Consider the following 23,964-nt stretch of genomic DNA (forward strand, 5'->3'; position numbering starts at 1 on the left):
ATTACTCAACTAGGCCATTAGCCCAAGATAGGAGCCCAAATAAGTACAGATTATCAATGAAAAACTTTGATTGGGCAGAATCAATGTTGTTATTTTTATGAGATTGGTTATTTATTTTTTCTTCTATTGAATGTTAAGAACCTAACTGTGTAAGTTTTTCAATAGATTTGCAATCTGCTAGGTTAATACATTATCGGGTTCTAGGTTGAACAAAAATCTAACATGGTATCAGGGCTTAAAGTATGAAGAAATTCGATCTCAGAATCACAGGAAACTAGGTTCATACTGGATCACCAATGCCAAATGATCATACGAGGCACAATTTTTTTAAGACTGTACAAAGGTTGTACATTATATGATAGCCAAGGAATTTTTTTTTGGTGCTTGAGTTAAAACTCAATAAAATTCTGGCTAAGTCTTTTTTTTAAGGTATCCCCACCCCTCTCTCCTGCCACACACATATATATAAAGGTGAGTAAGTGGGAGTCAATTGGGTGGCTGAAAAGTTTGACAACCCTCCCATCCACCACACTAGCTGCCACATGTCGCCGATAGGCAAAGCCACGAGTGATAGGGAGTTTTGACACATTGCTCGGCTGATAGTGGGTTGCGACAGGAGAGGTAAAACATATAACCTAAAGGTGGTCTGGAGAAAGGTACTTAGTCGGACCCTCAACCACATTACTATAGTAGACTGTGGCACAAGCATATCGACAAATGTGTGGATGGAAGTAGGGCATAGGTTGGAGAACCAATGGTCGATAGGCCATGATGTGGATGAAGCTCAAGTTACAACACAAGAGACAATTAGGAAGACGAAGTGAGGTGTATAGGTGGAGCTGTCGTAGCAGCGAGGCTAACCATCAGTTGATGCGGGAAAATAAGGAGAGGACAACGAATTTGAAGAGTAGCTAGAGTGATACCGATGTGGGAGTGGCATAGACGATGACGTTGAAGTCAATATCAGGGGCATTTGTCAGTGCCAACATGTCGAAGCCGAGGACAGTGATGGCAATGCTCAATGTTGAGGACAATGGTGGTGTCATTATACAAAGGAATGAAGATGTTCAACAATGGTGCCAAGTTCGCTAATGTGGTGGTGCATCACTGGGCAATGCCATCCAAGAGCACTGTGTCATTCAACTCATTGTCGTTGCAACCATGTCCAAGGGCCAAAATGTCAAGGACGCAAGATAGGAATCTGCAGAGAAGATTCGATAGTGAGGGGGGGGCACATGGAAGAGGTACACAACTGCTAGCAATTGACAGGAGTGACACTAGTCAAAGCAGCAGGTCGAGGCAAACACAACCAATAGCCTCTAAATATGCTGCAAGGACTCGTTGTGGACTAGCCGGGTGCACACTCACAAAGGTCTAGAAGTATGTGGGCAATTGCAATGTCCCCAAATTTTGGATTTCCACATGATATGGTTAAGGGAGATCTCCAAAGCCTATGTCAGCCAGATCATAGAAGCAGGATTACACCATTGGTGAACCCGACAGATTTGTAGGAGTTTAATGGGGACCCAGTGGGATCACTTACCATGACCACTTACCATATTTCATCATTAGGATCAATTCTGCATGGTTCACTCTTGGTTTTGTTGCATTCCGACAATTCCCGTAAAATGGGGTTATTAGCATACATTTTAATTATTTACACTTAAACTACTATTTGGGGCTGATCAAAGTAGGAACAACTCAATGTAATAGCTTGTTGGAATCAGGGTGAAAAGATCTACAGGGAAGGATGATGAAAAGGGGCTTTGGGTGGGCAGTGTGATCATGGAGGTGAATTAAGCATTTTCCGGAGTTAAAAGCAACTTTAATTAGTTAATAAAAGTATATTAAATAAAGAAACGAAAAGTTATTTTATTATTTAATCGGAGGGAAACCCCCCACGTTGCCTGCTTGGAGTGGGTTACACATTCGGTATATGGATTGGCAAAAGAGTCAAGTGAACTATAAAAAGGGGAAATGAGGAGGTCTCTCCTCATTCTTGCATTTGTTCACTTAAAAATTAGAATTTTGGAGAGCTCTTGAGAAAGAGTCTAGGGTTTTTGGAAACCCTCATACCTGATTGCTAGTTTTGGTGTTGAAACTATACACCCTAGTTGGTTGGAAAACAGGATCACTCAAATTCAAACATTGTGCTTTAAGGAGAAGAATATTTTTGGCAAAATAAATGAGTCCACAATGTTATGAGTTGATTTTATGGACTAATTGATGTTCTGCATTTTTCTCTCAGGCTGAGCTTTCATTATCCAAGAGAACAAATTCTTGAAGAAAAAAGGGGTCTAGTTTTATTGTCTAAGAAGGGGTTGAGTATCCCTATATGCTGACTAGGTTTTTTTGACAAAGAGGGGTCAAATATCATTGTCAAAGAGGCACAAGTTGCATGGTTATCTCTGGGTTGAGGCTAAAAGGAAAAAGGGGGAGGAGTTATCATTTTTGTGGGCTGATTTCTGTTGTGTGAGTGCGCTGAGTTTTGATGTGAATGAAGGCTAGTTATACTTGTTACAATGGCCAAATACAACACTTCATCGCTAGGCTAAGAGGACTGCTATACATATGCATGCATTTCGTGGCTGAATACTCAAAGAAGGGTTGACTTAATTGTCATATTCAACTTGTTCGTGAAGCTAAGTTTAATTGTTGATGGTGGTGTCTATCATCAAAGGTATCTCTATTCGTGGTCTAGCAAGAGGCTAATAAAAGGGACGAGATATTAATGGATGAGATGAGTATTATTTCCATCCCTGTAGGATGAGTTACAAACTACTATCTTGGTGCCATTCTACAAACAAACTCTTTGAATTTATTTGCTGATATATATATTGTTGCATCTTCTTCAATGTTGCTATAGCATGCTAGCATTGGTATGTACCTCTCATGAGTTTAATATAAATTGCAATCAGCTGATTTGAAGCAATTTGGTCCCGTGTGTGTTATTTTTAATTAAATACAAAAAATGCATCTATAGCCATTTACGCACAAACTATTTAACAAAATAACACACTGGAAACTCAGACCAAACTCAGAAAATAAAAAGGGGAAATTCTAAGGTATTCCAAGAGGGTATCTTACAACAACCCAGAATAGGTGTTGAGTGGACCATGAATGAGACAACCACTGTAGAGGATCGTGTTATGGGTAGAACACTGAACTGGGCATGGTCAAGTTGTTGTGAGACATAATGACCAACAAAAGGTTATTGTGCATGGGACCTGCGATGACAAACATGAGCCAGTAGTAGCCGACATAGTTGGTGGCATCCAACAGTAGGTACAAAGGACAATCCCACTAGGATTTTCCAAAAAGACTGGGGGACGCTAGACCTTAGAGGGAGAGAGGGAGATTGAACTAGTTAGATTGGCATTAGGTTTCGTGGGTGTCTTCAAGGACCGAGACAAACCCACAATAGCGCTAGAAGGGCTTAGCATATGAGCACATATGTGCTATGGGTGTCAAAACTGGAGTTTTCTCTCAGTCTTGATGATCGAGAAGAAGGGGTTTTGTGTAGCATTCCAAGATGGACAAACATTGATTAGACCTAGGGGATCTTATCTTAGATGGTGGCCACATCATTGGAGTTAAAGAGAGAAACCATTATAGGTTAGAGTGCCAGCCTATTCAAGTAACGACAAGCAAATTCATGATAGAGAACAAGGTGTAGGCAACTTCGAAGGTTAAGCAACTCAAAGGGAGTCTACCTTCCAGTTTAGGAGGGGAGGAGTAGTGGACATATTGTTCCTATTCCATCAAGAAGGTCTCTTGGTATGAGAAGAACTTATAAGACGTTCAAGAGAAGGAGGCTTCTAGAAACAAGGTCACATGGAGCAGGTCTTCGAGGATGATGTAAGGGGAGTCTTCTAGTTTAGAGGAAGTAGCCATGGTAGTGGATGAAATCAGTTCTAGGTGGCAGAACTACCTCCCTTGCTAAGAGGGAGTGCTAATGTTTCTAACTTGGGCAAGTACTTCTGCACAAGCCTATATCTATGCATGCAAAAGTTTCCCATAGTCTCCTTAGGTACTTCCTCTAGTATGAGCAAGTTGCTAATGTAACTTAGCCTAAGTCTAACTTAGGAAAAAACACATATTATTATGTTGGCTTATTGAGCTAAAGAAACTTAGGAAAAGTAAAGTAAATTACTTTAGTGAATATGTTTTAATCTCAACCTTTGATCTCAAGTGAGGCGAGATCTAATCTCAGCCGTCACTCACTTTGGAGACTAACGTTAGGGATTTAGTTCAATGAAAAGTTATAAAAACAAGGCTAGGGAAATGGTAAAAACACACTACAATAACACAAGATTAAGAGAGTCTTCTTAGTGAGTGTTGGGTCCGATGAAGGACGACAAAGAGATCTAAATCAACCAAGCAGAGTTGGTTAGTTGGATATGATCCTAGGTTGTATGCTATTCCTCAATTGGGCCATTATCCCAAAACTAGAGCCCAAGTAAGTTTGGATTATTAATGAAAAAAATTGATTTGGCATAAAATGTGTTGCGTTTTTATGAAATTAGTTGTTTATTTTTGCTTCCGTTGAATGTTAAGAACCCAACTGTGTAAGTTGTTCAGTGGATCTGTAATCTACTAGGTTAATAATTTACTGGGTGCTAGGTTCAACGGAAATCTAACCTATCTTTGGTGGAGAAGAAGAAGAGAAGAGGATGTCTTGCCTTGGAGGACTTGTTAGAGTGACTTTTGCATCTTGTAGCTCTTTGGTTGAGCTAGGGTTTTCTTGTTTTCCATAGCTAGGGTTTTGGAGAGGTATTAGACTCGTATTAACCATGATAGAAGGCTATGCTATGCACATGTACCTCATCTTTGAACATATAAAATAGAATTTTCAGTGATCCAAAACTCGTGCATTTTTTAGAATTGAGTTTCAGGAGGTATGTTCTCTGTGTATAAGATTTATATCATATATATATTGATGATTTGACATCAATAATAGGACAATTGTTAAGTGATTTAACATCATCATTAACAAGTTTAAAAGTTGTTTTGCTACTGTTATACCTGCTGTTTTACCACTATTATAACTCTTGTAAAAGTGAATTCCTAGAACTATGGAATAAGTTGCTCGAGAGAGCTGAAACTTATCCAAATTTGTTTGGAATATTTTCTCCTCGGCTTGCTTAGGAAATTGGATTGTTAGAAAGTGAAATATTGTACTTAGGAAATTAGATTGTTAGAAAGTGAAATATTGTATTATTTCTATGGTTGTTTTATACTTCATTTTATAGCCATTTTATAACAATCCTAGGGTTGAAAGTTCACATGACTAAGATATAGGGAATCTATTCAAAAGGGTTAATTTTTTGTTTTTGTTTTGCATAAAAAAATGAGAATGAAAAAGTTTTTACATTGCTTATTCAGAGCTAGGGGAGCAACAGATCTTTGAGTCAAATTTATTTTTGTAACCCTAACAAAATCACCTTATTGTTATAAAAAGAAGGCAAAGGTGTGCATTTAATTTATTCAGTTTTAGGTAGCAAACAGTGAATTAGTTTGTTGTTAGTTTCTTGTAGCAGATTTTATTTGAGAATCAATAAAAAACAATCTCAGATTTCGAGGGTGCATCTATTTAGTTTTTTTGCTTTATATTTTCTACAATGTATAAATCTAGCATTATTATAATTATAATTTTGCTATATATTTCTACAATTTATAGATCTAGCATTATTAGAATTGCAATTTTGGGTGGCTGTTGATTTTCATATATATAATTCTTTCAGAGTGCAGAGTTAATTTATCTTGGTTGAGAAACTCTAGCAAAGGCATTCATATGTGATTATATTAAATGGCTAATTGAAAATTCAGGTAACAACCAAAAGAAGAAACAAACCAATCTCGCGACCATTAAAAGCCAAAGCATAGCATGTCATGATGTCAATTAGGCCATTTTTATGGTTGCCATATATTATATTAAGGTTATGGTAAATAGAATGTTAATACAAAATATGATAATTAGAAAGTCACTTAATAGATGAGTTAATAATGTCCAATGGAAACGACGTCTCGTTGACAAGTTCAATAAACTACTAACCCATCCATTGTGATTCCATTCTCATTATGGTCTGCCCAAATGGCATAAGTTACATACGGATTAGACTGGGAAGAATCTCTAGCGAATTTGCAATAATAGTTACCCCTCATATGTGGCACTTAATAGAAAGACTGCAATGTAGAGTATCCCCTGGAGTGTGTTTCTCTGAGCTCTTTCAAAATGAATGGAAAAAATGTCAAGAGGGCACAAGGTTTAAGTATCTCCATTGCTCTGATAAGAGTAGGGAAAATATACGGGTTGAAAATTACATTATGAATGGTTTGTCCTATTATAGTTTCTAAATATCATTTCATCATAACAAAATAGTGATATTTTATCAATATCATTGATGTCTTTGATAGTATTTTGTCAGGTTTAATCACAAAGACTATCACAATTTTTAATACATCTCCTCCAAGACAAGAGGAGGTCTACATCTTTATGTTCTCTTCACAATCTTTCTGGTTGATAGCATCTTGATTTCATCACATTAATTGAATGTATCCAAGTACTGGTGCTTTTCTCAGACATATATAGCTGTTCTTTGGCCTATTAACATCGTTCATGAGCTAGTCCAATTTGCTACTAAAATCATTTTAGCTATTAGTGAAACGGCGCATGTTGCCAATGGCATCACAGGAATGGGTTAGCTTACTTTTAAACAAAAATGGATTTTGCAGTTACCTTGTGAAATCAAGCTTTTTAGTTCTCAAACAACATACTCAAATTCAAGGTTGACTATTTCACTTGAAATTGTCCTTTCTGTTTTTCTCATTCTCAAGTTAAATTTTATTATCCGATATTAAAAAACCAAAGAACATCTGGATCACACCTACAGAACTTGTGTACAAAAGAACACTAGTTTCATGTCAGAATGAATCTAAGCTTAATGAAAAATTACGATCAGTGGAAATAAAATATCTGACCTAGAATCACAGTTCAACTGCTAGTAATAAGCTGAGATAGAAAATTCGTTCATGAACTGGCGATAATGAGGAAACTTGCTGCTAAATAAACAGAATGATTGAAACAAAATTATAAATGTGCGTATATAAAGTGGCCATAATGTAACATTAATTTGATTTGTGAAAGAATTTCAGCTTAATGAAAAATTATGATAAGTGGAAATAAAATATCTGCAGTACAGAAACTTTAAGGATGAAAAATTACCTTCAAGTTTATAAGCCTTGGCTAATCTTACTAGTCCTTAGTATGCAAATTGTAAAATGTTCAGTGATAGCTTTCTAAAAATAATCAAATCTCTAATGATGTTAGATATAGCCTTCAATAATTTTTTTATGATTTTTAAGATAAATAATTTTATATTATAAAATTTGGGCGAATAATTAAAAAAAGTGAAAATTGGCAGAAAAAGAAAATGAGAAATTAACTACTTGGGAATATTAGCCCCTAAATATTCGCCTAAAATCTTCTCTGCCTAGAGTCACAGCTCAACTGCTAGTAATAAACTGATATAAAAAAAAATCTTTCATGAATTGGCTATAATTAGGAAACTTGCTGCTAAAATAAACAGAATGATTGAAACAAAATTATAAATTTGTGTATATAAAGTGGCCATACTGTAGGTTCACATCAAAGTTTATATTTCTACCAAAAAAAGGTGAAGGGAAATGTACTCTTAAGTAGACATCTATTTGTAAACTATCATCTACCTCAACTGGCAACAATGTGTCTAAGCAGAAGACCTAATAATTGTTATTTAGAATGAACAATGTCACTCAGAGCCCGTCCTCTGGTTTCTATAGGAAGAAACAAAACAGAAACTCCGGCTGATAGAATTACAACTTCAAATAAAAAGATAGCCAATACTCTATGGCAGCTTTTTATCAGAGCTACAGCTATAACAGGGCATAATACTCCTCCAACTCGTGCAAATGAACTTGCAGCTCCAAATCCTGTTGACCTTATTGACGTTGGATAAACCTGCAATAACATTCAATGCAACTGTAGTCTCTGCCTTTAATGACCGTAACTAGATAAAATAAATCATTAGGATTTAGTCAAGTGGAAACATGGGATATCACTTAGCAATGTGAAAAGTAACGAACGTATTGGCCATGCCAAATTTTCCAGCCTAGGTAACTGTAAGTAAAATATACAAAATTTTAGTTCTCGTAAGTTGTTTGCTAAGTAAAATACTCCACTTCAACAATACATACCGTATGGAAAAATATTCAAATGATTCTATCTACCAATAACAGGAGCATTCCTGGGGTAAAAGGCATTGAGCAAAGATGGGTAGGTTGGAAGGAAAGAAAATACATCTTAGCGACGCCGTTCGTTTAATTTCTTGCCGCATTTTGTGCACAATACGCAAGTATATTAGAGATATTCCAAGATACACTCCAAAGAAATTTCTCATCAATGAATTCATCACCTTTTCTAAGCCACGGGAACTGCAGAATCACATACCAATCCATTTGTTTCCATTACAAGATTGAAAGTGTGAAGAATAACTCTCCAACTAACAGGGATAGGCCGGTAAGAATGGAGGACTAGCCCTATGCCTCATATGGAAATCTGGATGGAAATAAAAGGATCTGCAGATGATGCGGAGAGACTTGGGTAAAGGCCAGTAACAGCTGGGGAAAACTATAGATAAGCAATAGCATCCCCGCTCAACCAAGTCAAGGTACCAGTTGTTTATGTTTTCTTCATTATTTGCAAATGTGACTTTAGCTCAGCTCAACCAAGTCAAGGTACCAGTTGTTTATGTTTTCTTCATTATTTGCAAATGTGACTTTAGCTCAAAATCTGCGCATCCAGAAAGCCGACTTTGGATTTTAAACTTAATTTTGCACAAGATTAGCATATATGGATGACATACGGAAATGAGCTTTAAAGCTTCAATGGTGATTGATACTTGTCTTTTTTCTTTTTGCCATGTAAAAAAGCACGGGAAACCCCCAAAGACTTTACCAGGTGGTAATGTAAACCATCAACATAAACTATAGGCATTGAATATTAACATATCACATATAGCCAGCCTCGGAACTTTGACCTTGAGATCTCTTATTTGCAATTCAAGACACTCAACCATTTGAGCTAACCCACCAAGCTAAACTTGTGGTTAGTTTACATGGCTAAGCTTTCCATGTTATTATTGTTAGATTATGGTAGCAACGAACAGCTAACCCACCAAGCTAAACTTGTGGTTAGTTTACATGGCTAAGCTTTCCATATTATTATTGTTAGGTTATGGTAGCAATGAACGAACATTTTAGTCTCTATGATGTATAAGAGGCTAAGGAATACGAGATCTCCAAAACCCAAAACAAGTTTTCACGAGAAAAGACTTGGAGACACCACAATTAAATTAACTAGCCATGATTAAAATATTTCCTAAGTCTAACTTAGGAAAACTGACTAATTAAAATGAATTAATTGAGGGAGTTTGGTTTTGCTCTAAGAAACTTCCAGAAAAGTTAATCGACGGAGTCAATATGATCTTAACCATTGATTGAGATGTAATCATGGTCATTGAGACTCCAACGAGAGATTATAAGAGCAGGTCGAAAGGCTTGGAGAAATGACATCGAATTAGTTGTGTTGGGTAGTTCAACTACCTAGTTGCGGGTATTTAGCAAGGGCGCAATTGAAGCTAGGGAAGCATAAGTCGCAGGGGTTCGACAAAGATTTGCACACAGGGGTCCGAAGGATATTTCCTTAGTGTTTTCTAGTGTCCGAGAGATAGGAAGAGGAGGTCGAATTCATCTGCAAAGGAGGCCGCATAAGCTAGTGCGAATTGTCAGAGAGACCACGTTTTAGTTGTCGGACGCTGGATCTATTTCTTGGAGGCAGAGCGAGTGAGTCTAAGCAGCGAGAGGGTCTAAGCAACGACAGGAGGAAAATCAACTTGCAGGGAAGGATTCCCAAGGGCTGTGCGAATTATCCTCACTTAGATTTGCACATTTCAAGAGGAAGTGCAAGTGGCTAGGAGGAGGTCAAGTTGGTTGCAGAGGGAGACAAATAGTCTCCAAATTATTTTTCTAGTGGAGATTAGTATCTGCCGGAGGATTGCCAGTGAAAGGCATCCAGTTGTCATTTCTCAAATTGTTGAACATAATAATAAAACCCTCATTTGCTGCATTGGTTTTCTCTTTAGGGTTTTTCCAGGGACAATTGTCCAAAAATAACGGTGTCATATTTTTATGTGTGTGTGCATATTTTCTCAGTTCCAGTTTTTATATTCTACAACGTTTTTAATTGTGAAGATTGTAATAGTGATTTAATCGTTATTTGCCACAAAGTAATTACAGAAGCCAAATAATTTGCAGTAGATAGAAGATTAAATTTCAATTTATTGCAATCGTGGAAATTTCACATGGTATAAGAGTGACAAAACGTTGGATCAAAAAGGCTCTAGAGTGAAGGGAGTAAGGGTTGTGCCGTTCAGAGGGAGATCTGAAGCGCAGAGAACTAGATCTGCGGTTTGGTCTGTTGACTTTCTGTTGGGACAACGTTGACCAACCTTTGACTACATTTGACTTGGGTTTGTTTGACTTTAAATTATTTCTATTTTGGAAGGCCGAATTTCCCCCCCTCTCTCAGGCAAGTAAAGACCGTAAGACGTACGTGGATCGAAGGCCCTAATAAATCTATATTGACTCGTATGATTTCGTTGACTTTAGTTTCGCATAAAGATCAAGGAGATAAGTACTTGTCATATGGTGAGGGAGAGGAAGAATGGCTCGACCAGCGGGCGGCCATCATGCCCCCATTTCAGTCTTGACCAACGCCATCAAGTCCCCATTTCAGTCTCGACTGTTAAGGCTGCCATCATGCCCCCATTTTAGTCTCGACCAACGGGCCGCCATCATGCCCCCGGCAGGGTGAGAACCGACAGGGTGCGTAAGCACGCTCGACTGTTAAGAGGGATTTATCGCTCTATTTTCCCAAAATAGAGGGCCCTTTCCTTTGCGTAGAGGGAAGGGGAAGGGAGCGTTATTTGAATGGATAAATGAAAGACTCCTATCTTCGTTCGAAGGAAGTGCTTAGCCCGGATCGGGATAACCTTAGCGGAGCTGCCGACGGCAGGCCCCCCGTCCGAAAGGGTACATGCACTAGCGATCAGCGCATGTACGTACAGGGGAGTTGTTGCCTTCCCCCCCGGAGCCAGATTGGACAAGAGATCAAACTTTTTTGGGCTATTTGACTAAGGTTAGCTGTAAACTTTGACCACAATTGCTGCAAATTTGTTGAAGTTCGACCACAAGTTCCATATCTCTCCTTTGACTGAGTTTTTGGAGGTTGCATTGACAGGGTTTGACTAAGGGAAGAAGGTCAATTTCTTTGATAGTTTGATCGAGCCTTTTAAGGGTTGATTTGACCATTGACTGGGACTGGTTAGGAAACAATTCACTGTTGTTGACTTTGACCAAAATTTGTAGAATTCAAGTTTGACCAGATTTCACTGTTGGGCTCATCTTTGATTGGATATTGAATTGGTATTTAGGATAGTCAAGGCTTTGACCTTTGACTCTTTGTTGATGAACTTGAACATTGTATCTCTCTGTTGAACATTTGATGACAATCTAATAGAAGAAGAATTTGGAAATAATTTTCTCCCTTGTGGGGTTTTTCCCTAATCTTTGACCGAATCTTGTCTCTATTGTTCTTGGTTGTCTTCTGTTGTGCATTTGGTTTACTGTTCTATCTACAATTGTTTATTTTTGTTGGAATATTGAATTTATATTGGATAAAGTGATTGTTAATTGAAGAAGAAATTATCATAAGTGATTGTGTTAATCATAGAAAGCTGGAAAATTAACAGTCAACGAAGGTATATAAAAATTTCTACAGCATTTTTTATCACCATTGTAAGCTCAAGGTCATAAGTTACAATCCTCGTAACGACCATGTGAGGCCATGTATTAGGTATCCTAGACTTGTTTGGTCAGACTATGGCTAGTCCCTTTGGGTTCAACTCCTTTCACCTTGGATGGCATTGGAGGGTCTTGGATGAGCCTATATGAAGACTCATGGTTTTAGAGAAACCTGTTTTTTGTTGGGTTGATAACCAGTGTATGGGCTAGTCCTGTGCACATCAAGGTGCACCTATGTCTTTCCTCGTGATTATGTGTCTATAGAATGTGTATGCAACCTTGGCATTGGTACAGTATCCCTCAGAAAATTCTCATACATGGCAGTCTCACATTGACAACTTTTCACGTTTCCGAAGGCAATTCATGTTTCCCAATGCACGTGGTCCCAGAATGCCAAAAAGTCAACTTCGTTTCATTTTGTTCAGCTTGATGAGAGGATGACGTGCCATGTAAAAAAAATAGATTAGAGAAGGCAGTGGCAAGTTACAGTTGGTCAAAGTGTTAGTTTTTATAGCACTAGAGGTGTTCTAGTCTTGACATCTTGTGGAGAGGTTAAAACAAAAGAGTTCTCCAAAACCCATAAATTGTTTCTAGAAATTCCACCTAGAAGTGGCTTAATTAGATTATTAACCTATTTTTAAATATTAACCAATTTTAACTTAGGAAAATTAGTTAATTAACCAGTGTTAATTGAGAAAGGTGAGAATTATCTAGAAACTCACACCGATCGACTAGGAAATAATATCAGCCATCGATTAAGGTTTAATCTTGGCCGTTGGAGTCCCATAGTGAGATTATAAGAAGAAGTCGATGGATAGATGGAGGAACACACTTGTGACACTTGAAATTGATTTCCTTGGGCAGTTCGATTTCTCCAGAGAGTATCAGTGGTTGCCGGAAGATTTCGAGCCAGATAAGGGAAGCAGAAGCAGAGGGGCAAAGATAGTGAGCCCGGAGGAAGTTTTCCAGTTCCAGACAGTGAGAAAGAGGAGGTCAAAATTTTCTCTAGGAGGCAACGTAGAGCCTCAAGAGGGAAATTCGATCCAACGAAAGAGGAGCTTGTTCTCAGTTCCATAGGTCAAGAATATTTTCCAGTGCCGAATAGAGTTTCTCAATCAGCAACAGGCAAGACGACTACATTAGCAACTGATTCAGGTAGTGCGTGTGAGGGACTACGATAGGGTGATGTAGGGCTTACACAAAGCTACTTGGATGAATAGCTTTCTAGAGGAAGTCAAGTGTCGGGATTGCTCAAAGAGAGGGTAATTTCCCTTAGAGAATTTTTGTCAGTGTTTCTCTTGGATAGATTTGCCAGTTTGGTGATATTTATCATACTCAGAATTTCTCACTGCTACTTAATAATAAAAACCCTCAGCTGCTGCACCGATTTTTCCAAGGACATTTGTCCAAAAATAACTGTGTCATAATTTTGTGTGTGTGTGTGAGTATTTTCTCAGTTTCCAGATTATCTTCCGCATTATTTTTTTGGGTGAAGATTGCAGTGTGATTAACTCATTATTTCTGTAGTGATAAATTGCATAATTAATTTATTAGTTAGAAGAATTAATTCTAGTTACTGCAATAGAATTTCAGTGGTGAAATTTTCACATGGTATCAGATCTAGTTTGATCAGAAAGGGAAGCTCAGAAGCGGAGGAAGAAATTCGTTGTTCAGAGGGAGTAGCATGACAAATTTTTTTGGGGCGGCGCAGAGCCTAAGCCAGGCAATACGAATTGTTGGGTTGTTTGATTTTTTAGTTCAAGTTGCAAGAAAAATTTAGCTTGCCAATTTGAGTGATTCCAACAAACAAAGGGGGAAACAACTCAATAATTTTCATTGCGCAGATTCCTTGTTTGGGTGCAGGAGGATTTTGCAACGGGTGCCAGAGCAGAATCAACACCGTGTGGAAGAGAAAGTGCACACACAAAGGGAAATTTCTCTCAGAGGGTTTCTAGCTTAGAAATCCAAATTTCTTGTTGTAGTCGACAGTAGCTACAAGCAGGTTGTCTCACTCTAGAAGGTATAACAGATTCAACAATCGAGCAAGTGAAAGAGAGAGTTTTCCATTTCAGTTTTAGAGATGGCTACAACTGGGCTTAGAGATCAGGCTAGGTTGGAGGGAGCTTCCAACTATGTCATCTAGAAGGCTAGGATGTCCTTCTTGCTAGATGAATTTGGCCTAAAGACCTATGCAAATAATGTTGTGACAATATCGACCGATGCAAATCAGCTCCGAGAGTTTAAGAAAGATATGGCAAAGGCGAAGCGGATGATCTTGGACGCAGTCTGGGACCATATAGTCTCGCATATATTGGCCAATAATACGTCCAATGAGGTGTGGGATGCTCTTGCTCAACTATATCAGAATCCTTCCAAGCAACGAAAGATATTCCTGCAAGAGAAGCTAAGAAACATCAAGATGCAGAAGGGTGAAGGCATAGATCCCTTTCTCACCAGAATTCAAGAAATCCGAGATCAACTTGCAACTGTTGGGGAGATGCTTCAACCTACAAAGCCTGTGTGTTTGGCCCTAAACAGTGTCTCAAAGGAATGGCAAGTCTTTGTCCAAAGCATCTTGGGACGAGACACATTACCAGGGTGGAACAGGATGTTGATGATAATCCAAAAATCGTCGTGTCATAATTTTGTGTGTGTGTGCTAGTATTTTCTCATTTTCCAGATTATCTTCCACATTATTTTTTTTTTGTGAAGATTGTAGTGTGATTAATTCGTTATTTCCATAGCAATAAACTGCATAATTAATTTATTAGTTAGAAGAATTAATTCTAGTTGTTGCAATAGAATTTCAGTGGTGAAATTTTCACATGGTATCAGATATAGCTTGATCAGAAAGGGAAGCTTAGAAGCAGAGGAAGCAATTCGTTGTTCAAAGGGAGTAGTATGAATTTTTTTGGGGGGGCTACGCAGAGCCTAAGCCAGGCCATACAAATTGCTAGGTTGTTCAATTTTACAATGCAAGTTGGCAGAAAAATTTGGCTTGCAAGTTCGAGTGATTCCAACAAGCAGAGGGGGCAACAACTTAGTATTTTTCGTTGAACAGATTCCTTGTTTGGGTGTAGGAGGGTTTTGCAGTAGTTGCTAGAGAACGCCGGGTGGAAGAGAAAGTGCACACACAGAAGGAAATTTCTCTCAGGGGGTTTCTAGCCTAGAAATCCAAATTTCCTGTTGCAGTCGGCAGTAGCTACAAGCAGGTTGTCTCACTCTAGAAGGAAGTGTGAATAGCAGATTCAACAACCACGCAGGTGAAAGAGAGAGTTTTCCGTTCTAGTTTTAGAGATGGCTACAACTGGGCTTAGAGATCAGGATAGGTTGGAGGGAGCCTCCAACTATATCATCTGGAAGGCTAGGATGTCCTTCTTACTAGATGAATTTGGCCTGAAGTCATATGCAAATAATGTTGTGATAGTATTGACCGATACAAATTAGCTCCGTGACTACAAGAAAGAGATGGCAAAGGCGAAGCAGATGATCTTGGATGGAGTCCAGGACCATATAGTCTCGCATATATTGGCCAATAATACATCCAATGAGATGTGGGATCCTCTCGCTCAACTATATCAGAATACATCCGAGCAACAAAAGGTATTCTTGTAAGAGAAGCTGAGAAAAATCAAGATGCAAAAGGGTGAAGGCATAGATCCCTTTCTCACTAGAATTCGGGAAATCCAAGATCTTGTAGCTGTTGGGGAGACGCCTCAACCTACAGAGCTTGTGTGTTTGGCCCTAGACAGTGTCTCAGAGGAATAGCAAGTCTTTGTCCAAAGCATCTTTGGATGAGACACATTACTAAGGTGAGACATGATGTGGTCAAATCTACAGTAGGAGGAGATGAGGAAAGCTCTAGTAAAGAGATCCATCAATGAAAACAGTAGTAAGCGTTTGATAGGTAAGGAGGAAGAAGAAAATCTAGCCCTTGCATCAAAGGGTCCCAATCAGGGACAGGGGGAGAAGAAGAAAAATGACTTATGTAAGGTCAAGTGCTTCAGGGGTAGCAAGTTTGACCACTACAATACTCAGTGTTCTCTCAAGAAGAAGGACAAGTAGGAGAAGTAGGACTAGGCAACAACATCCGCAGAGATAGACAAGTTATCCTCCAAGTTGGAGGAAGACTTTGCCATGTTTGCAACTATACCTCCAGGAGTGGGTGTTGATTTGGGGTAGCATCGAATGTGCTCTAGCCATGAAAATTGGTGGAGAGGCTAAAGCACATGAGATCTCCAAGACCCAGAAATGGTTTGAGCAGATTCTAACCGGTTTGGGAGATATTAAAATAATTAATATTTTTAATGAAGTTCATATAAAATTGGGTTAGAAGGGTCCAAAAGTCATGGATCAAGCCAAATTTAATCTTAGTCGTTGATTAGAGATTTAATCTCGGCTCTTGTGGACCAACGAGAAAAATATAAGAAGAGGCTTGAGGGTCAATTGGAGAACACACTGAGGGAGACCAGTCGGTTCGATTTCTGGAGCAAGATTAGCTGAGAAATTCGAACTAGTGGTCTGGAGAGCAACAGGAGGCAGCAGGTACGGAACATAGAGTCGGGAACAGCACCAGAAAACCAGCGCAGAGGTTGGAGAGGCAGAGGCAGCAGCAAAATTCGCAGTCATTGGAGGGCCTACGTGGGTGACACAGAGAGGCCAGTGCTGACGTAGAAAGGAAGGGGCTGACTCAGAGTCTTTGGGAGCTACGCAAAGGCCAGCCAGGTTGATGCAAAGACTAGGAGAAGTGCTGGAGAATTTTCTCTTTGTTGGGTAAGCCAGTTTGGCACCCTGTTGTACTAAAGAATTGCTGAATAATAAAATCCTCCCTTGCTGCACCAGTTTTCCCACATTGGGTTTTTCCGGGCACTGTTGTCCAAAATATCTGGGTCGATGCGTTGATTCTTGTGCATGTGTTTGTTTTTGTATTATGGTGTGATATTTGCAACATAATTTATTTTAATGTTTATTGAAAGAATTTCATAAATAACTTATTGGAAAATAAGTAGGTAAAGTAAATCAGTTGTTGCAGTGATAGAATTTTCATAGTGAGGTGGGGTGATATGGAGTTATAGTCCCAAAGTTGCAGAGGATGCACAAGGTCCATTGAGGTGTCTTCCTCATGGATCATTACCTTGCTACAAGTGGCCCACAATATTCAATAGCAGGATGGATCAATGTCAATAATGCAGTCAGATTCCCGAGTTACAGTTGCAAACTAGTAGTAGTTAGGTGCCGAGGAGCGCAAAGTAGTGTTGATGGCAAAGCAGGAGGCTCGAAGGCAAAGTCAACAGCAACACAAATTCTTCAGTGGACAATGCAGTGGCTAGTAGCAGTGAGATGCTCAGGAGACAGATGCAGCACAAAGACACTAGCAACAACAACAATAGATGAGAGGGAGTTGCAGTGCAAATGAAGAGTTGGTAGCAACATAGCAATGTTAGCGGCAACACATATGCAACATCAAAGTTGTGCAGTAGTTGTTGGTCAGTGGCAATCACTCACAGTGGCCAAACATCAACAATGTAGGGAGGGTGATGCAAAGACACGGCGTTGGAACAATTCAACACTATAACACCTTCCTCGCTAAGAGGGAGTGTTAGTTTTTATAGCATCAGAGGTGTTCTAATCTCGAGACTTTTTGGAGGCTAAAACACAGGAGTTCTCCAAAACCCAGAAATCATTTATGGAAATTCCACCTAGAAGTGACTCAATTAGATTATTGTACCAATATTTCTTATCTAAAATTAGGAAAACTGGTTAATTAATCAGAATTAATTGAGAAAGGTGAGAATTAGCTAGAAACTCAAATAGATCAACTAGGAAATAATTTCAGCGATCGATTAAGGTTTAATCTTAGTCGTTAGACTTCCATAATGGGATTATAAGAAGAAGTCGGTGGGTAGATAGAGGAACACACTTGTGACACTTGAGATCGATTTCCTTGGGCAATTTGACTTCTTTGGAGAGCAACAATAGTTTTCAGAAGAGTTCGAGCCAGAGAAGGGAAGCAGAGACAATGAGTCCGGAGGAAGTTTTCCAGTTCGAGTCAGAAAGAGGAGGTCGAGATTTTCTCCAGGAGGTTGTGCAGAGGCAATGTAGAGCCTCAGGAGATAAATTTGATCCAACTGAAGAGGAGCTCTTTCTCAGTTCCAGAGACCAGGGATATTTTCCAGAGTGTTGGAGAGAGAGTTTTTCAGTCAGTAGTAGGTAGGACGGCTAGATTAGTAACTGAGTCAGGCACTGCACTAGGGTGACGTAGGGCTTGCGTAGAGCTAGTTCGACGACTAGCTTTTAAGAGGCAGTCAAGTGTCGGGATTGCTCCGAGAGGATAATTTCCCTCTGAGAATTTTTGCCAATATTTCTCCTAGATAGATTCGTCAGTTTGGCAATATTTATTGTACTCAGCGTTTCTCACTAATGCTTAATAATAAAAACCCTCATTTGCTACACCGATTTTCTCAAGTTGGGTTTTTCCGGGGCCATTTGTCCAAAAATAATTGTCATAATTTTGTGTGTGTGTGTGTAAGTATTTTCTCAGTTTCCATATTATCTTCCACATTATTTTTTATTTATGAAGATTGCAGTGTGATTAATTCGTTGTTGTCATAGCAATAAACCGCATAATTAATTTATCAGTTAGAAGAATTAATTCCAGTTGCGACAATAGAATTTTAGTGGTGAAATTTTCACAGAAAGGTGGTCAAACAAGTATTACATGTTTTCAAGTGGTAGAACAGGGTTAGCATTGGGCAAATTGAGGCATGCATTATGTCAAAAATGGGCTACAAAAGAATAGGAACAAAACCCAAGTCTCAAAATCCTAGGGGCATTAGAGAAGCCAAATAACGGCTCGATGATGTGGAAATGGAAGTGATGAAGTGGAAATATAGGGTTGATTACAACAAACCTAGGTGTCAAAGAAGTCAAATTCACTAGGGTGTTGGAGATCTGGAGTACAAGTTGAGTTTACTAAAGAAAAAAAGTTGAGAAAACTAGTCGTTTTAAGAGTCAACTAGCCATTTGAAGGGTCAAATTAACCTTTGGAGGTATCTTGGACTGGAAGTTAAGGAGAGTACCATATACTAACTATTATGAAGTCAAAGAACATCTTGTTGCACCCATTTTTTCAACATTCCAAGGAAGCAGGATCGGGAGATTTGAAGAAAATTTTTCAAAGTCAGAATCATCAGCCAATAGTCTATTATGTCATTATAAACCAATTTTGCAAGTTTTTAATGTAAATGATGCTAGTAGGACCGCTAATTATGTAAAAACCTAGGTAATCCTATGATTTTGACGACGAATTTCATCCTAGAAGGTTTTTTGTCTCACTGATTATCTGCATTTCTAAACACGGATGATCATCAAATTTTTCCCTCTAACCTCAACCCAAAGCTAAGGTGGAATTTATCGTCGAAGTCTTAGGTGAGTCCTCATGTTTTAGTCGAGTCTTTTGTAAAATTGATTTGGGATTAATTTAAGCTATTTGGCTATTTTTTTCCTATTACAGATCACTTGATCTACTGGATCATATTGTATCGCAGAATTGGGTAATTTTTATGAGGATCTATAACGAATGGGTATTCCCCTTTTGAGGGTTGAATTTGTAAAATCATATGTAAAAGATATTTTAGTTCATGGTCCTTCATACTTAGACACCATGGCTAAAATATTTAAGGGTGGAAAAATAATTAGTTACCTAATGAGTCAATTAATTAATTTTTCTGGCAAAAATAAAATTAAATCCTAAGCCAAAAAATCAATTAATTTAAAGTGAAAACTAAAATGTTAGAAAAATTAATTTTTTCAAGTGGAAAAATTCATGGGTTTAAAATAAATAAATTTTTGGAGGTCCCACACCAAGGGAATATTGTAAATTTCAAGAAAATTTTGACCCTTGGACCTTGGTGGTTAAGTCAAAGTCAAATTTTAGAGGAAATTAGTTCAAAATAATTATTTTTGAGCTAATAAAAAATGGTTTTAATGATAAATTCGAAAATTCCTCACAAAAAATTATATTCGACAATAAAGATTAAAAATTGAACAAGTATTTATCAAGAATCGAGATTATTTTGACCGGGATCAAGCCAACTAGCTGTTATTTTCCACTTGGAGGAATTTCTCTATAAATATAAGGCATTTTGCTTCTATTTGGATCATGATGATATTTGGTCTCATTTAATTTTGTAAACATTGGTGTGAAGCCACCATTCTAATAGGAACGTTTGAACTTCATTCTAAAAGACTTTGGGGTATAGTTCATGGTGTCTTTGTCTTATTGATCTGTGGTATGTGAATCCCTATATTGTGCTTTAATATTATCTGAATCGTTATTTCATTTGTAGATGATAAGAGCATTCTATTGGTAAGTTTTGGGCATATCTTAGGTGATCTGATTCGTTGTATGTTCTAACGATTTTTCTTGAGAAAATAAATAGAGTTTGGAGGTTCTTCGACCCTTGGGCTCCAAGTTCACAGATTGTGGGCATAGGCTGGCCGTGTTTGGACTTCGAATATTTTATGTGATGTTCTTACTTTGCTAACGCTCTGGTCGACATCTATTTTTTCGAAATACATCTAGCCATCGTCAAAATTTTATTTAAAATTATTCTTCAAAAAATCTTTCAAACATTGTACATTTGTATAATTTGTAAAATATTTTTTTGTAAATAAATTTTATTTTTCTTCTAACCCTTGTTTGTAGTTGGGGTTTTAAATTTTTTGTATATATTGGGGTTTTGGGTACTTGCAAACTTATTTGTCCAGGTGAGATTCAAGAAGATTTGCTGGATTAGAGCTAGAGCTAGGCCCTTGAGGGTAAGATCTAGTCTCTAGAATTTTCTTTTGTAGGGCCAACAACTGAAGATTTTGTAGTGAAATTTGAAGATATGAAGCAACTTTAACTCTTGGCAAGGGTTTACAAATTTTTTAGGGCCTCCAGGCCCAATGTCTTCCATAAACCTAGCCGTCTAGCCCTTGAAGCCCCCGCGTCAACCCTTTCTAGCCTTCCAAGGCTAGTCATAGGCCCCTAAAGGCCTCGGCCTACCTTTTTAGCCTTGGTTGTGGCCCGTGGGCATTTTTGGCGTTTTTAGGCCTAGCCATAAGGCTTAAAGCCCTTAGCCTCCCCTGCCGCAGGCCTTTCCCCCCTTCGTCTACCCTATGTTCCGCCTCCCTCAACCCTCCTCTCCACCCAAAGCCGCATCCCTCTAGGGCTTGCAACAGCCCCTTGTGGGGTCTACTCCCTTAGCCGCAACCTTTTTAGGCTTGTGGCAGGCCTTCAAGGCCTTGCCTACCCTAGCCACAGGCCTAACTAGGCCTTGCAACCATATTCCACCTCAACGCTAGCCCTTTAAGGCATGGCGTTTCCCTTCCTTGGCCCTCATATTGTCTCTTGTCCCCTCATTTCATCTCTGTCTGAGCATTTGATTTTCTGAAGCTAATCATTGGTGAGTTTTGCAAAAGAGTTGGTGAAAATTGGTGTTTTCATATGTTGAAGAAAATTTGGGCAAGCTTCTTCCGGGCCTAGGCCCATTGGTTTGTTATCTCTAAACCCTTACATATCTTTGTTTTTCTACAACAGTCATATATTTTCTTGAAAGTGATAAAAAACACATAAGTGGCATAAAATCAATTGATAAACTATCTAACACATTGGCAAGTCACTTAGGCAAATTGGGCATCGCTCACTTGGCATAGATCTAGTTGTTTTAATGATTTTCATCTCTGCATAACAAGTATAATCAAGTATGATCTAACAGTGGCATTTGATTCATTAAAAGGCCTAATACATTGATAAATTCGCATTTTGAAAAGTGGTTTGATAGTAGCTTGTTTCACTTGCATATTGACATTTCAAGTTTGCATTTAAGAGTACTCTAAATCTATTGTTGTCATAAAAGTTAATTAATGCTCATTGGGACACAAGTAACATGGGTGATTTCTTTGCTCATACCCTATATATAATAACTGTTAATTGATTCATGGTTTTATGTGCTATTGTGAAGAAGATAATTAGCATTGGTAATATTAAGTCTGTAAGTAAAAATTTGCGATTGGTTTCTAATTGTTTAAGTACACTAACACATTTGTTGTGGTGAGCTGACTGAAATTTTCATAAGATCACATCTAATAAATTCACTCACTAAAGCACTCTAATCTCAAGTGGCATTGTGTTGAATGGTTTAAAGTTTATTTGGGCATTCTTGATCAAATTGTCTCTCTTAATTGGCATTGAAGTAGCTTTCTCTCTTAAGTGTCTAAAATCATGGGCATTGAGAAATCTAATTATTGTTTTAGGTTTCTAAGTGAATCATTGGATAACTTCTCTTGTTCTCCTTTGCCATTATTGGTTTATGGTAAGTCCTTGGCATATTGGCATATCTTGAGAAGCTCTTAATCAAGAATTGAATGTCATTGAATGTCTCTTAAATTTTTTGGAAATTTAGCTTGAATATAATTACATAAAAGAGACTAATTGTTCAAGAGTATTGGCATAAGATCGTTTATAATCTTGTTTTGAAATAATCATTGGCATCTTGTATTGAAAATCAATGACTAATTGTTAAGCGGACAAGTGCTCTAAATTTCTTTAATTTCTATCATTGTTATCATTTATTGGTTAATATCTTGTGGAAGGTAATTTTTGAGCACTCGAATAATTGTTTCGTGGAGATCTCTTGTTGGCACTTGTCTTTTGGTTGAGATTTCCTTCTTTAAGCATTTTCAAGTATTTGATATCTTAAATTGAAGTAAATCATAAAGAACATTTAAGTAATCTCACCTTAAGAATCACTCATAATCCTTGCATATCATTCTAAGTTAGTTTTGCACTTAATAATTTACCTCCAAGCATAAGCTTGGTTAATAGACATTTAGGGCCACCCTTTCTCAATTTAGCTTGAGGGACTCAACACCTCTTTAGTGGTTAACACGGTGACGTTGCAGTCGTCAGAGCCACATTCTCTGCAGTGTCAAAGGCATCAAATTGTTAAAACACGGGGGGGTTATTGTTAATCAAGTTTTTGTTTGCTTCCTGTTGGCTTTTATCCCACAACCTACTCTAGAGACTAGTTCCAAAATACTTAAGAGGAAGGTCACATTTAGAATAGGCATTTAATTAAAAGTAACCAAGATTCTTGCATCACACCTAGGTCTTAGGATTTGCATATCATATAGGATAGTCATTCATTCAAGTAGTGGTTGTTCATCCGGTTACCTAGTCTCTAATCGATATAAAACAAGAAATTGACTCCATAAGGCACTGGTCTCATATTTAAAATCTAATCTAATCTATAAAACTTGCTAAATCAACCAAGTGGTTAGGCCATTCAACTGTGTCTCCCGAACTTGTTGGTTGCCAACGAGTCTTGCATTTCCATCTTCCATAGGGACTACCCCCCCATAGCCTGTTGTTGGGAGACAGCTATAACAGAGAGTTCGGGGATCAGAGTGGCAACCCCCGACCTGAGTCGTTGTCGCACTATGCCTGTACAAGTTGAGGGACAACACATCCAAAGGACCAAATCAACTAACTTTTTACCAAATGGAGTTGTGTTGTACTTGTACCGAGCCAAGCTACCAAGGATACATTGGTGAGGGATGTTGAGCTACTTATGGTTACTATTCATTGCTACTATTATGGACCATAATGGAAAGGGAATCTTGGATCAAATTGGGCTTTGTGAACTAAGCTGGCTCCTTAGTGCGAAAAATTAATCTTGTATATAATATTTTATAAAATTACTAAGTCTTCGACACGTGGATGGCTAGTAAAAAATAGTTTTCTAGAGGAGTCTAACTAGGTATTAGCTAGTCGTTATAATTTTTTTATAGAAGGCTAACCTCACCCCTAGGAAGGTTGTCATTGTATTGTGAAATTAATACCATTAACAAAAGAAACTTCATTTTTAAACCTTGTAATTTCTTGCATTGTGTGGGTTGGTTCTTACTGTGGTTTTTTTCCTTGAACTATTGTGGTATTTGGTTAAATCTAATAATTTTCCCAATTAGTAAGATCAGATAAAAGCTAGAGGATTGAGTCATTGAGGGGCCACATAACCA

General features: G+C 38.1%; 1 protein-coding gene across 1 annotated transcript in view; it reads right to left on the reverse strand.

Annotated features, from left to right (window-relative positions):
• Positions 1 to 7,561: 7,561 nt before the first annotated feature.
• Positions 7,562 to 23,964, reverse strand: part of LOC149149332 (organic cation/carnitine transporter 7-like) — a 224,634-nt gene continuing 208,231 nt past the window's right edge. Inside the window, exon 6 of the mRNA XM_089439759.1 lies at positions 7,562 to 7,999. Within this exon, the coding sequence (XP_089295885.1) occupies positions 7,772 to 7,999 (228 nt within the window). The 3' untranslated portion in view covers positions 7,562 to 7,771. The remainder of the gene's footprint in view (positions 8,000 to 23,964) is intronic.

This window comes from Pinus tabuliformis, chromosome 9, assembly GCF_031772625.1.
Source record: "Pinus tabuliformis cultivar Carrire ecotype Pingquan chromosome 9, CPIR1, whole genome shotgun sequence".
NCBI classification, from domain to species: Eukaryota; Viridiplantae; Streptophyta; class Pinopsida; order Pinales; family Pinaceae; genus Pinus; species Pinus tabuliformis.